The sequence below is a fragment of the Nanorana parkeri genome, unplaced genomic scaffold, assembly GCF_000935625.1.
Source record: "Nanorana parkeri isolate BGI_ZX_2015 unplaced genomic scaffold, ASM93562v1 scaffold1310, whole genome shotgun sequence".
In the NCBI taxonomy this organism is placed as follows: domain Eukaryota; kingdom Metazoa; phylum Chordata; class Amphibia; order Anura; family Dicroglossidae; genus Nanorana; species Nanorana parkeri.
The window spans coordinates 285,608-300,595 of record NW_017307578.1 but is presented as its reverse complement, the minus strand read 5'-3'; the positions used below and the strand labels follow the sequence as shown (position 1 = coordinate 300,595).

Sequence of the window (14,988 nt, the reverse complement as noted above, 5' to 3'; positions counted from 1 at the left end):
CTGTGTCTTTTTTCTTTATTCTGACACGGAGCGATGTCAGAATAGAGAAAAAAAAAGAAAAATTCCCATTCAAAAGCATTGGGACATTACTATTGGCTATTTCAATTTCAATAGCCAATAGTAAACTAGCATTGTACCCGCCCTCTTTTGCAGTTCCCCATCAGGTCCATCAGCAGAGGGCGGGTACAATGCTAGTTTACTATTGGCTATTGCAAATTGAAATAGCCAATAGTAAACTCCCAATGCTTTTGAATGGGAATTCGTCTTTTTTTTTTTTCTTTTCTGACATCGCTCCGTGTCAGAATAAAGAAAAAAAAGAAACAGCAGTGTTTCTCTCCTTGGCGGCCGGGAGCGGGGGGCTCCCGGAGCGCCAGGGAGAGTTTTTAAATTTTTTTAACTTTTTTTTTTTTACAGCAGCAGAGCCGCCGGACAATAGGAAACTATTGGGCGGAGCTAGCTGTCACTGCTAGCTCTGCACAATCGTTTTCTATTTACTTTTTTCTACTTTTTTCACTCTTTTTCTGTTCTGCTCGGTGCCTCTGAGGGACCGAGCAGAACAGCCGAGCCAAATGCCGCTCGGCGGCATTCGGCTATTCTCTCACTGCTGTTCGGGATCTTTCAGAATAGCCCGAACAGCAGTGTGAAGCCTGCCGGAGGTTCGGCTCAGCCGATCCAGATGTTGGATCGGCTGAGTCGAACTCCTTCTGCACTTCGGGTCAGCCGAACATGCTGAGCATGTTCGGCTGATCCGAAGCCACACGAAGCAAGCCGATGTACGGCTGATTTCAGCCGATATACGGCTGAAATCAGCCGTACCAGCCTGAAGTGAATAGCCGAACAGTGTTCGGCTCACTTCACTTCTGATCGGTCATTCACTCGGCTGCCCTTGGCAGCTTTGTGAATAGACCCCTATGTATTTTTAGTTGTACCCTATTAATATTTCCTGTATGTATAAATAGCCAGAATATTACACAGTGCTAAAGATTAAATAAAATGAGGTATGTGTATTCTCTCTGCATATGATAGTGTAGCGCTCACCCCCGAAGGAGCCGCTGAATATTGAAATAGGTTCTCCTACCTGTTGGTTCCAGCTACCGGTCCCCTTTGATCAGCAACAGCACACCGACACTCACGGACAGAACGGCTCGAATCTTAGGGTCTTTTTAGGGTATTTATTTGCAACATCAATAGGAGAGAGAGGGTTTAGGATCTGTAGGATGCCATTGGAATCTTCTGAGGACAGCTTTCTCCCCCTAGCAACCGCTAAGGCCGAAATCGCTGCGATCTGGTCCCAGGGACCAATAGTAGTAGTAGAAGTACTGTGAACAGATACCTGGAATAGGGTGTGGGATCTCCCTTGTGGGTCCCAGACGGACGCTCGCACCAGCTCCTCTGCGGTACCCCTCAACAAGCGGACTCCTCCCCGACCCAGCTTCCATCAGGTATTTTCCTCTTTAGGATCTGGAACTTCTGTGCCCTCAGCATCTGCAACTGCCAAGGAGCACTCCAGTTAAATGAGAGTATCTTCTTAGAACAAGGCACCCATCACCTGCCACGTGTATGGGCCCAGTGAAGTATCAGTGTATCCTAGGCCTCTAGGTCCCTCAGCACCTGCCATGTGCTGAGGCCCAGGCTGCTTGCTCTGCATCACACACAGTCCTCCTAGGGCGAGGCCCCTAGGGGAAAGAGACCTCTCCACAATGTCCCCAGACCTTTTATCACCTGCCCTCAACCATGCCTCTGAGTCATCCTACTCAGGGATTGGCTAGAGCCAGGTGCATAGTCATAACCTGAGGGTGGATCCTCCCTCACTGTATACCAAGGCTCCCTTTTCCTCAGCAACAGGAGGAGCAATCGATCCAGCAGACTCAGGGACACCTATAGAATGCAGAGCTCTGTATAATCAGTATCTAGACTGGTTACAGTCCAGGTATCTCTAAATTGAATAGCGACATTTTAGAGGGCGCTACAATAGTAATAGTGACATCTGAGGAAGGCACTTGTTGGAAACTGCACATATGACTTCTGCCATTTAAGATGTTGCTTGACACATGGCTGAGTCCCTCTTATTTGATTGGAAAACAACAGGAACACAGACACATAAAGTTACATCACAACTATATAGTTCCACTAGGAAGAACATATTACTAGCATTCCAAGCATTAAACACTACCAGACTGTAGACTTATTAATCACAGTATAATATATGAGAATGGTCATTTCACCCATGTCTGTATAAACAGCTTGCTAACACCCTCATTCAACAACTACTTGTCATATAAGTCTTATCTTCTTTTGGAGTTCTGCAAACTTCGGCTTTGGTAGGGGTTTTGTCATGGTTTTGCTGGGGTTCACTTACACATCAACAAAGAAGTGACATGGCAGCCCTTATATCTGGATGTGTAGTGGTCACAATGTATAAAAGTGCCCCCTACTGCTTGTTTGTACTATCCATTGTCAGGTAGCATGTCTTCTTCTCCTTCCAAATTTAGATAAGCTGTTTCCATTCGTGTGCTCACTCTTCTGTTTGCAGCTTGGATCTGGTTGAGAGATGCCATCTCTTCATTTGCGGCTTTAATCCATTTTTGCTTCTTATGAAAAGATAGCTGTCAAGTGGCCATAGCTATTGAACTCATGTGTGAGCAAGTGATGTGGAATCCCCTGGGCTGTGGAGTGTAAGGGCACGGAGAAGTTTGGACCTGGACCTGGCTATGTGCTGACCCCAGGATACAAATCCTCCATTCACCCTGCTCCAAGTCTGCACTCCCATAGGACAACATAGATCCGAGTGAATGAAGTCTAGGGGCTGTTAAGCTTTGCTGTTGCTACTTTTGGGAAAATATTTCCTGTTCATTTTTCCATGTATGCAACTGATATAGTTTATTATTCACCTGCATTGGTAAATATTATACCACTGGTATGCTGATCTTCCCCCACTTTGTCGGTTCAGAATTTCCAAGTCCAAGGTGGCAGTGCCAGTTGTGGATGCATTTCTAATGTCTTTCCTTGTCTCTTTTGCTGATTCAGTCTAACTTTCCAGATTCTGCAGTTTGCCTTTAATGTAAATGATCTGTCTTTTTGCACACAAAGCATTTACGTGTTTCACTCTGCACATTACTGTCATTTCAGCTGTTGGTTCTTGGTGCAGATTCTGCCATAGGAGTATTGTTAATGCTTGCATTTTTGTTTTCCAGCTATATCTATCCATAAGCTCGGCTTTAACATATTCCTGTGTAAACTCATAATCTGGGAGGGCATCAAGTGCTATTACAAATTCTTATAGCTATTTTGGAAATCACTGAGTAGAACTGCTGCTATATAAAGGTCTTTTATTTCTTCTCCTATAGCTTGCAGGTTTTACTCCATTTCTAAAGTACATCTTATATAGTCCTGCATGTGCTGGCCTTTTATTAGTCTGGTATAGCTTTCTAATTACGGTTTATTTCTAAGATTTGCACTCTCATGTACTTTCTGTAGCTCCTTCCACATTTCACTTGCATATTTGCATAATTTGATCAACATCTATGCTCAGGGATATAGTAGTTTGAGCTTTTTTATCTTTTTCTATCCACCTATCTGTAGGTTTTGTCTGGGCTCTTGTATACATGTTTCCATCACCCTCAGCAGCATCTTTATTTTAAATTGATAGGACTGGTAGCTTTGTTTTGTCAAAATTAGTACATGAGAATTCATTAAAACACTGTTATTAGCCATCATATATGCTTTCTGACCTTTTTCTTTCTTAGAGGCTATTTTGCTTTAACTCTTAGCTGCATCTGTATTTCCACAGGGTTTATTATTTTGGTTGTACCTGGACTCATAGAGGGTTATTCACTATAGAGCCGAAGGATTCAGCCGAACCGTAGGGCTGAGGCGGCCAAAGTGAGCCGAAGGATCAGCCGAAGCTACGGCTGGATCCTTTGGCTCTATAGTGAATAACCCTCAATAGCCCGTGCAGCAGCCAAAGGCGGCAGCTGGGTGACTCAGCCGAGACGAACTCATATGCTTCTGTTCGACTGAGCCGTAGTGACACCTGAAATGTGGAGAAAGGTCGGCCAAAGGGCTGACCGTTCTTCACGCAAATGACAGCTGGGTGGAGCCAGCCGTGATCTCATGGCTCACACCGATGAGTTTTAATGACAGATCAGTGTCCCCCAAATGACCTGGGGACGCTGATCTGTCATTAAACAACAACAACTGGGTGGAGCCAGCCTTGACGTTACGGCCTGCTCCACCCAGTTGTTTTTTTTTTGCCCGGGGCCTGCTAGAAGACTCTGGCAGGTGCCGGCCAATAGTAATCAGTTGTGCAGAGCTAGCGATGATGTCACCTCTAGCTCCGCCCAATTGTTTATATTTTGCTGGCATCTATCAAATTCAACATTATGTGGTCGGGAGTTTGTCGCGTACGGTCGTGTCGGCGTGCGTCAGTTTTGTTTTATTTATTTTTTTTCTTTTCTTTACATTTTTTAAATATTTTTTTTCACTTTTATCAATTTTCATATTTTCGTACTTTTTTAAATACTTTTGAAACTTTTTTTTCCCATTTATTTATGTTTATTTCTATTCTGCTCGTTATCTCGGAGGTAGTGAGCAGAATGCCACTCAGCGGCATTTGGCTCTTCACTCACTGCTATTCGGCCCCTATGAGAATAGGGGCAAACGGCAATCAGTGAGCTGCCAAAGCTTCGGCTCAGCTGATCTAGATGTTGGATCGGCTGAGTCGAAGTTTTTCTGCACTTCGGCTCAACCTAACATACAGAGCATGTTCGGCTGACCGAAGGCAGCTGAAGGCAGCCGATGTATGGCTGATTTTAGCCGTACAAGGCTGATGTGAATAGCCGAACAGCATTCGGCTCACTTCACTTTGGCGGCGAAATTTACTCGGCTGCCTTTGGCAGCTAAGTAAATAACCCCCATACTCTTTTAGAACGCTACTGCAGATATGACTCTTACCATTTAGGATATTGATGGACACATGACTGAGCCCTTCTTGCTTTATTAGAAAACAACAGGAGCAAATAGAGACAATAATACCATGGAGTTCCACTTGGAACCGCATATTTATTTAAGCATTATGCACTACCACCTAGTTAATCACAGTGTATTATATAAAAATGGTTGTTGCACTTATGCCTTCATGCCTTACAGTTTATAAACTGTATGTTAACAGCACTAATAAAATTAGAAAAGGACTTGGTGGCTCACCTTTTGATTTCAATGGATTGATTCGCTTTTCCTTTGTCAAAATATGGCCAAAGGTATTGGCAGTGTTTGTTTACCCACAGTTAATGGTTCTATTTCAGTTCAGGACCCTGGTGATAGCAGAAGAGCCAGGATTAAATGAGGTTGTAGGTTGTATCTTCCCTGATAACACACACATATTCATCTTCTGACCCATTTAGTTAACTGCCCAACACTTGACTTGGGCTCCCTACATGCTTTTTTTCAGGGACAAAGCAATTCATTTCTTTATTGAATGCAGTAGCAAAAGTACTGTGGCAGCCAAAATGATTGTGTGATAACAATGGCATTTGTGTCTGTACTGATGCTTATGTTGTATTTAAAAAAAAAAAAAACATTTCAAGGGGATTGTTGCTCTTTAAAGTAGCTTAACTTTTACCTAGTAGTTTTTACTATTAAATTCTCTATATTGCTTCTTTCTTTAAATTAAATTTAAAAGCAACATATTGGTGTGCATACAATGTACTCTGCCTAGGATAACTTCTGCACCCAACCTTTCCCTAATGACCTTTGGGTGTCCCCTAACCAGTTTAATTTTCCTGTGTGACTCCATAAGACTTTCCTTTAGTGATGAATTACAACCCCAATTCCCAAAAAGTTGGGATGCTGTGTAAAATCTACATAAAAACAGAATGCAATGATCTGCAAATCTCATAAACCCATATTTTATTCACAATAGAAAACAGAAAACATATAAAATGTTTAAACTGAGAAAATGGACCATTTTAAGAAAACATAAGGTAATTTTGAAATTGATGACAGCAACACATCTCCCCTCTTCTTTTAACAACACTCTGTAAACATCTGGGAATTGAGGAGACCAGTTGCTGGAGTTTTGGGAGAGGAATGTTGTCTCAGTCCTGGGTTCGTTTCAAGATGCGCCAAATATTGTCATTTGGTGAAATGTCTGGACTGCAGGCAGGCCAGGTAAACACTCGGACTCTTCTACTATGCAGCCATGCTGTTGTCATAGATGCAGTATGTGTTTAGCTTTGTCCTGTTGCAATATGTAAGGCCTTCCCTGAAACAGACGTCATCTGGATGGGAGCATATGCTGCTTTAAAACCTGGATATATCTTTTGGCATTGATGGTGCCTATTCAGATGTGCAAGCTGCCCATTCCATATGCACTAATGCACCCCATACCATCAGAGATGCAGGCTTTTGAACTCATAACAAGCCGGAAGGCCCCCCTCCTCTTTATTCCGGAGCACACAGTGCCCATGGTTGCCAAAAAGAATGTCATATTTGGATTCATCTAACCACAGAACAGTTTTCCATTTTGCCCCAGACCATTTCAAATGAGCTTTTCTCCGGAGAAGACGTCAACGTTTCTGGGTCATGTTCAGATATGGCTTCTTCCTTTCATGATAGAGCTTTAACTCACATTTTTGGATGACACAGCAAACTGTGTTCACAGACAATGATTTTTTGAAGTATTCCTGAGCCCATGCAGTGATGTTCGTTACAGATTCATGCCTGCTTTTAATGCAGTGCCATCTGAAGGCTCGTAGAACAAGGGCATCCAATATTGCATTACGGCCAAGTTTGGTTAGCTATCACATATCACTTGAAGTATTGGTTTATCAATATTTCTCATATTATATCAGTTACCAATTGAACCCATAGCGCTGCATATTTATTTCTGTTCACTAGCTGGACCTCGGTGTCTATAAAATTATTTAATAGTTTCATTCAGATCACCCATAAGCGTAGATCTGACAACAATTTTGGACTTTTCCTATGCTGTTAATTACAGAAACTTTTTCAGCTATGCTCTTTGTTTCAATCGCATCCCTCAGCTGTAGTATGTTTTCTTCCTAAAACGTTTTTTAGGGCTTTGGAGTTTCTTCACTAGAAGTTACAGCAAAGTAATTTGTGGCACCAATAACTTGTATATAAGTACATTTTCTTTGCCAGTAGGTATTTAACACTCATACTTCTAGTAATCATGTTGTTTTGGCATACATTTATTACAATTGAGAGACAAATATTAAACACATTACCATCCTTAATATCAACTAATTTAAATATAACTCTTAATTTCCATGTGACACATATCCCTACATTTTAAGTTAAATTTATACTAGTAAATGTATGACAAAGATTTAACAATTGTGGCTCCTACATACAATGTGACAAAATGTCAACACCTAAATGTCTGTACAGAAATGTATACGGTCTTCTCCATCACTGGTCTCCACCTGCTAGTTGACCCTGCTGAAAAAACTTAAAGTATCTCCTCTACATCACTAATATTCACCTTTGCCTCTTCACAGGCATATCACTGCAATATCAACTAAATCACTACTATTATATTAAAAGGGTTTTTAAGGCTGGTTTGCTGGTAAAAGTATCGGCCAGTCCCTTTTCTCTCACCAGTTATTTTGCTGTTTCATGTGTCCCTTGTGTGTCTATGTTTAGGTCATTATCTGTAAGTTGCAAAGACAAATCAGGCCCTCCAACTAGTGTCATGTATGGAAAACTGCTGGTAGTTTCCTGTCATCCTAGTCTTTTGACTGTTATTAGGATGATATTGGATGTTGAATCACATGTGGTGTGTTTCTAAGAGTTTCAGGTAGTGTTCTTCCTGCAGTTGTAAATTTGTTTAATTCAAGAAAGAAACAAGAATACTTGCAAAAGTAGAAAAGGTCACCCCACTTGTTGTTCCCTAAAATTAGCTTCATCGACATAAATGCCTACTTTATGAAAAACCTAAACTGAAAATAGTGTTTACGTGAGGAGAAGGACCTAACCTCTTTTTCTTAAATCTAGGGGTACAGGGATGTAGGAGGCTCAATGCACAAGGTATCTCTGTCCAGCACACTTGCCAATTGTCACAAGAAGCCCCAATAAACAACACACATACCAATATCTACTGTAAGTGGATACCACCCACAATTACAGGCTTTTGAGAAACCTTTCTGTCAAAACACTAATATTCTTTGCCTACTACAACCAGAAGCACTCTAAAAGGACTCAAATATTACATCCCCATATTTTACCATAAAACTAGCATGTCTAAGAAATAATTTTTGAACCTTTTGGATTATTAACTGCATGGGATGGGGGTTAAAAATGATTACCTTTTTTTCAGACTTTTTTGATGATTAAAATACACACATCTGACTCAGGCTACGTGAGATTTCTCACCTCCAACCATGCTAATTGATAGGCTACCGTATTGTCTGAAGTGTCCAGAGAGAACACACAGGATTCAAAAACTCTGTGGTACATACACACAAATCAAATATTTGGCCTTTCTGACACTATATTTTTTTTAAATGGCACACATTTTATGAAATAACGTTTCACTGGTTGTATTATTAAAAACCTGTCCAGTTATTTTAAAAATTTGTATGACGATAAGCGATAAAATAGTCCAACTCCTACTTGGCTGAAACATGACACTTGTCTTAATTGAGACCACATGTGCCCTAGTTCCCCTTTTCTGACAAAAATGTCAACCAGTTTTCTGCCACCCTCTATTTTGTTTGTGGCCCATCTTAAGACCAAGGTCTCTCCAGAATTATGGTATTTAGGAGACAAAACCTGCATGTGCAGGATTCTATGGATCATAGAATCAAGTTACCACATTAGTGAAGCTAGAAGACTAGACTTGGCTGAGGGATCAGGTAGCTAAATTGATGCCCCAGGGTTGGTTCATTTCTTCCTGGTACTTTTCACTCTGCAGCCTGATCCTGCTGCACTATGCCCTTTCACCCTCTACATTTACTCCTAGCTGTAGCTGCCATGTTAATGGTATTGTCTGCTTTTGTATACATTTAGAACTTTCTTTTCCCATTTATTTTGAGTGCAAATGATTGGAGAAAAGAGCATAGTACAAATCATTTCTGCTCTGGCTTGGCTTTTGTTTTAGTGGCATGAATTTTGAACATTAATCTCAAGGAAACTGTAGTTTGAAACATCAACCATTGGATGGCACCATTGTTTTATAAATGTAATAAAATCATCTTAAAATATACTAATGTGAAGGGTTTAAGGCTGCACATTGTTCTCTCACATGCATATTTTGTTATATGACAAAACACCCTTTAAAAAAAATTAGGCTTTCCAGATTAAATTAAGGTTATGTTCCACTTTCCTGTATTACACATATTTTTGTAGAAGTGATATTTGCTTTAACATTGTTGGATAAAATGTAATCTGATTAAAATACATAAAACTTGCAGGAATCTATTGAAGCAGGGTCGATATTCTGAGGTCTGATGATCTAACTTCTTCTGGAGGATTTTGGCTAGCTGATCCTAAAGGATATATGCTGCTTTAGAACACCTTTTTACCATTAGAGTTTTTTGTAATAGATCAAATTACCTAAAATACAGATGCCTAGCAATCCTAACTGTGCAGCCTGTCTGGCATAGCATAAGACATATTTAATCGTCTCACTCCTGCACATCATATCTAATGAATGAACCGCCTAAGCTTTATTGATCTCAATGGAAACCTGTCCGACATAAATAAAGTAGAACTCCAAGCAAAAAGATAAATAGCCTGTATGAGGCTCCCTGTCCATTTGCTCTACTACAGTATAGTCAATTCCTCAAGCAAAGCCCACAAATCATCTTATAATTATTTATAACCCCATTCAAAGCACATATTTCCCTTGAATATCACCATCTGAAAAGCGTTTTTAGAATGCACTCAAGGTTGAATGTCTGTAGGAACTCAGTTTTTTTTTCTAAATCTATTTTTGACATTTTTACACAAGCCAGAATAAAAAAAAAGGTTGCATGTTATGCTCCTACTGAAATCCAGTTTAGAATGACTACTATAACTACTTCTCCCATACAGGATAACTATAACCAGAGACACAGATACAGGGGGTTTGATTTACTAAATGCAAATAGGCTGTTCACTGTGCAAGGGAATTGGCACTTTGCCGGGGAAGTTTGCCTTAGCTTAGTGAATGAGGTGAAGTTCTGCTGACTTCCATCATCCAATCACACGCAAGCTAAATTACTAATTTTTATGTTCCTTGCACATGATTGGGTATTCTTTGCAAAGTTAAATATCACCACAATCACTAAGATAAGGGAAAACTTCCCCTGCATAGTGTAAATTCCCTTGAAATGTGAACATTTGCCTTTAGTAAATCAACCCCAGAGTGTCTTCACTGTGGTTACCTGTAATACAAGCTCTGGTTACTTTATAATTGGTACCTAAACAGGGTTTGTTTTGGCACACAGTGCCAGCGTCAGTTTAATTAATATAATCTCTCATCTTTTGTTTGCATATTGGTTGCCACACCTAGATATTATATATAAAATTATAGTTTAACAGCACCCATCTTGTTAATGTGATTTCTTATCGTCTAAGTAATGTGTGATGCCAATAGTAGTAACTGTCTTTTAAAGTAATCCTGCCTTGAGAGAAATACAGAGGCTGCTTCTTAAAATGTAGGTTGCCTGGCTGGTACGCTGATTCACTGACTTCAATACTTTCAGAGCCACTGATCCAGTACAACGATGTAGTTCAGCAAGGTCTGAGAAAAGAGGGTCAACATGTTTATGTTATAAGCAAAACATTTTTATTAGCATATGTTAAGGCCAGTTAAAAACATAATCCAGGTGAAAGGTTCTGCAATAGAATGGCTTTCATACCCACCTCTTTGGTGACCTATGTCTCCTACCTTCCTTCCATACCATTGCTACAGCCTCCATAAGACTAATGGCAGCCCCCATAACACACAGCATTTAACACTATAGAGAGTGTTTGATGCATGTATCCTCTAACTCACGCCATTGGTTTGATCCCCCAATGCCTATGTCACTGCTGATTCTGGAAGCTGCAGAGCTGGAATGGAGGGAAGGTAGGGGACACAGACCACTAAAGTGATAGGTAAGTTCTAGGGATGTTCAGATACCAGTGCCAATACTTGGTATTTTCACAAGAACTACCAGGGTTGCAGCGGTTGCAGCTGGGACCTGGCTCTGGCAACCCACCACTGTCCTGATATAATTAGACTGTATTGTTTTAGAAAAACTGTCAAATGACAATAAACAAAAATGTATCGCTACTTGTATCTGTGAGTGCGTGGACAAGTATTAGTACTCGTACTAAAACAGGGATGCACAAATCCCAGGAGTCCCATATGCTCCTTAAAAATAACATCTGCCTCCTAACTCTTGATTTTTTCTCTAGTCTAGCCTTGGAGCTGGAAAAGTATCTGTACATGTACTTGTACTTGTACCGAGTACGGTACTTGGTATCTGGACATCCCTAGTAAGCTCTACAGCAGAGACCTTTCATCTGAATAATTTTTTAACCAGACAGGGACACTTTAATATTTCAATCATGTTTATATTGGTTATTTGAATATATGTATGTGATGGTAGCCATATTTGCTCTTTATATGTACATACTTAAGATTCCTTAGTACTGCAGCACAGCGATTGTACTGTTTTGTTCCTTAAAATAAACTTACATAAAGTCTTTTGGTTACCAAAGAGGGAAAACATTGTTTGTAGGTGGTTTTTTTGAAAATGGGTTTTATCTCCACAGTCCATAATTAAGGGTCCTAATTATCTGAGACATAAATGGCCACTAGAGTAAGAATCTACAAATCAGTATCTGAAATAACCTTATGGTATATTAAAGAGCAAAGCAGTGCAAAAAGCAAAAGTTACAACAAAATTACCTAAACTTGAGTTAAACTTTATAAGTCTAATTTAAATTGTTCATTCACTGAAAATACACCATCTTCACTTTACAGATTAAGCCAACACTTAATAGTTTTTTCATTGAGTATTTTAGACATATATCTTGTGGATAATTTACCTAAAGAGGTGCTGGGGGACTAGCCAGAATCTATAAGAATCCTGAGAGCAAATGGATAAAAAAGGACGTTATATAAAGTAAATTAAATTGTATTCTCAATTTGAATCTAAATTAAAACTGGCATGGTGGAAACATGACATGGTTCATATAACTTATTGCCTATATCTCTGAAACCTGAAAGAACTATGTTTGACAGACTATTAACTAATCGGCCAAGAACATTCCTTGTTCTTTGCAGCTTTTAGATGGAGCCCATGTTCTCACTGATCTGACATATGCACTTTGCTATTCTGAGTGCAGTTTAACATCTATATGTTCACTATTTTGCTTAATAAACACTATAAAATGTAATTGCAAGCAGCTACGGGGCTGAAAACTCAACCACAAACTCGTTTTTATTTGTTTGTGAAGTCACTTTTGGACATTTTAACTGTTGCTGTAATAAATACAACCTGTCAACAAAAATTACAATCAAGTTTAAGTCAGCCAATGTTTTTCTATTTATAGGAAGTCCTGCACAATTGCCAGTTACACAGGATATCGTTTTGTGCCGATGATAAAACAGACAAAAGGATTTTTACATTCATATGCAAGGATTCGGAGTCAAATAAGCACTTGTGTTATGTGTTCGATAGTGAGAAGTGTGTAAGTATGCCAGATGTTTTAGGGTGGTTTTTTTTGTCCTACATGAAAAGGGTTTGGCTTGGCTAGAAACGGTTATAATGGCTGGGATCAGATTAAATCTCCAGATGTTTATCTAAAATAATGGCTCCAACTTGTCATGAGAAAACAGATCAAGATGTTTCATTTGTATTTCTTCCCATGCTATGCTGTATGGAGCTATAAATGAAGACTGATCTGCCCTTTGTTATTCCACTTAGCTCTCTGTGTCAGACAAGCAATCAAGCGAACCAGAACATTTCTTATAAATAAAAGGAATCTCAGGGATTGCTGGAGAAAATAAAATTGTGGCTTGCATTAGCTTGACTAATCAGGAAATCTGGAAAAAACTGAACTCAGAGCATGCACCCATTTAATAATGAACTAGTAATACTCCATTAAAACAGCAATGTTAAATGTATGCTTTAATACTACTGTATGGGGATGCTGGAGCTGTTCAGAGATATAATCCCTGCCACTGAGGGAGATAAGCAAGTTTCCTCAACTTTCCCTTTTCCTTGGAACGGTCTGCAGCCCAGTTCTTAATCACGACATGCAATTTATAGAAATAGATCAGTTAAGTTATTCTTCTCTCTTTCTATATTTGCCTCTAACCATGAACTGATGAACTGTTGTACTGTAAGAACCTTTAATAAAATATTTTATAGGTGAGAAGAGGAGGGGTGACAGCAGTAGATTCTTAATAATGGGCACTGCATAGAGGGGTGTAGCTGTGAGCAGGAGGAAGGGATTATATTTCAGGCTTCATTAAGCACAGTTCTAGACTTCCAGCTTTCTGTTGCACTTATTCCCCCATACTCATTTGCTATATATTAAAAGGTAGCGTTCTCATTTGGAAATAACCTTTAAAGCTGTACTCCAAACAGCTATATAAAAAAGACAGATGGAAAATGCAGTTATACAATTATTTACAAATATTGAATGGATTTTGAATGATTGTAAATACCTGTATTTAATGTGCTATAACTCTTTTATTATCCCTGTACATTAGACTGCTAAAAAAAAGGGGCAGTGCTTGGGGCCAATAATATGTCATGCATTCACATTTGTGGAAAATTAACTTGACAGGAGTAGACAGCAGAGATATGACCTCATCAGTCTCAGGCTGAGGAAAGCAATGTTATGTTGCTTAACTTCTTTAGAGAAAAGTCAGGTCATAACCTGACTGTACTATGTGGTAGTAGTTGGTAAATCTTAGGAGTGGAAGCACCAACATTTAAATTATTTTGCAAGTAAGAGAGCTCCTATATATGTATTTCAATAGTGTATTTACCTATTTGCCTGGAGTTCAGTTTTAACTTGCTTTAAACAAAGGTTAAGTATACAGCAGCATCTAATTCATTTTGTCTAAATGGTACCTAAAACTGGTCACTGGTTTACTTCTCTGAATAGGGATTTGTAAAACCTCTTTTAGCAGAAATTTAAAGTATGTGTTCTATAGCAACTAATTAGGTGCTTGCCCTGGGGAAAATATTTGAGTGATAACCTCTGAGGGTTATCACTCAAGTATTTTTTTTTTGTTACATTCCTTGTAAAGGTTAGTGTATGAAATTCAGTTGCTCACTTTAGAAAGCATGCTGGTTAACTATACAAAAGTACAGAAAACTTTTTTTCTTTTTTTTTTTTACTGTTGGAAGGCTATAGGTCACTCCTCATTGTTGTTACTTGCACTCTTCAAAGGCCATATAGTTCATCGTTCATGGGCCCCTTGCCCCTTCAAATGTACCACCCATCTGCCAAACATATCTAACCGAAACTAAAGTATTGCCACTTAGGAAAACCTCAATCTTCTAGTACAGAAGGAAACTTAAAGAATGTGTCTAGGATCCTTACCATGGATTTTAAATAACCTAGACTTGGGAACTAGAAAACCTATTTATAGAATCAAACAACTTGAAAATTCCTGTTTTTTAGCTCTTCACCTTTTTTTTTACCAACGTTATAGGGCTCTGTAAAGGAGCAAACGGTCTATTTAGGATTGCCTTATTATTATTATTGTCTGCAGTGTATAGCATTCATTTAAAGGGTGGTTTACAACTTTCTTGTGATGTATGTATTTGCTACTTTCTGAAGTGCTTACAAGTGAAATACACTGTTGAAGGGGCTATGATATAGTGGAGTACATGCACTTTTATCTCTTCTTTTAAATCTGTGCAATTCAGATTGAGCATATGATGAAACAATCTGCATAGGCAGAGAAAACCTTGTGGACCCTTTTTCATACGTCTATTGCAGGAGGGCATTCTAAAATGCATGTTGCCACAG

General features: G+C 39.3%; 1 protein-coding gene across 1 annotated transcript in view; it reads left to right on the top strand.

Moving 5' to 3' along the window:
- Positions 1–14,988, top strand: part of GULP1 (GULP, engulfment adaptor PTB domain containing 1) — a 159,109-nt gene that overhangs the window by 66,825 nt on the left and 77,296 nt on the right. The window contains exon 5 of the mRNA XM_018569239.1: positions 12,550–12,687. Within this exon, the coding sequence (XP_018424741.1) occupies positions 12,550–12,687 (138 nt within the window). The remainder of the gene's footprint in view (positions 1–12,549; positions 12,688–14,988) is intronic.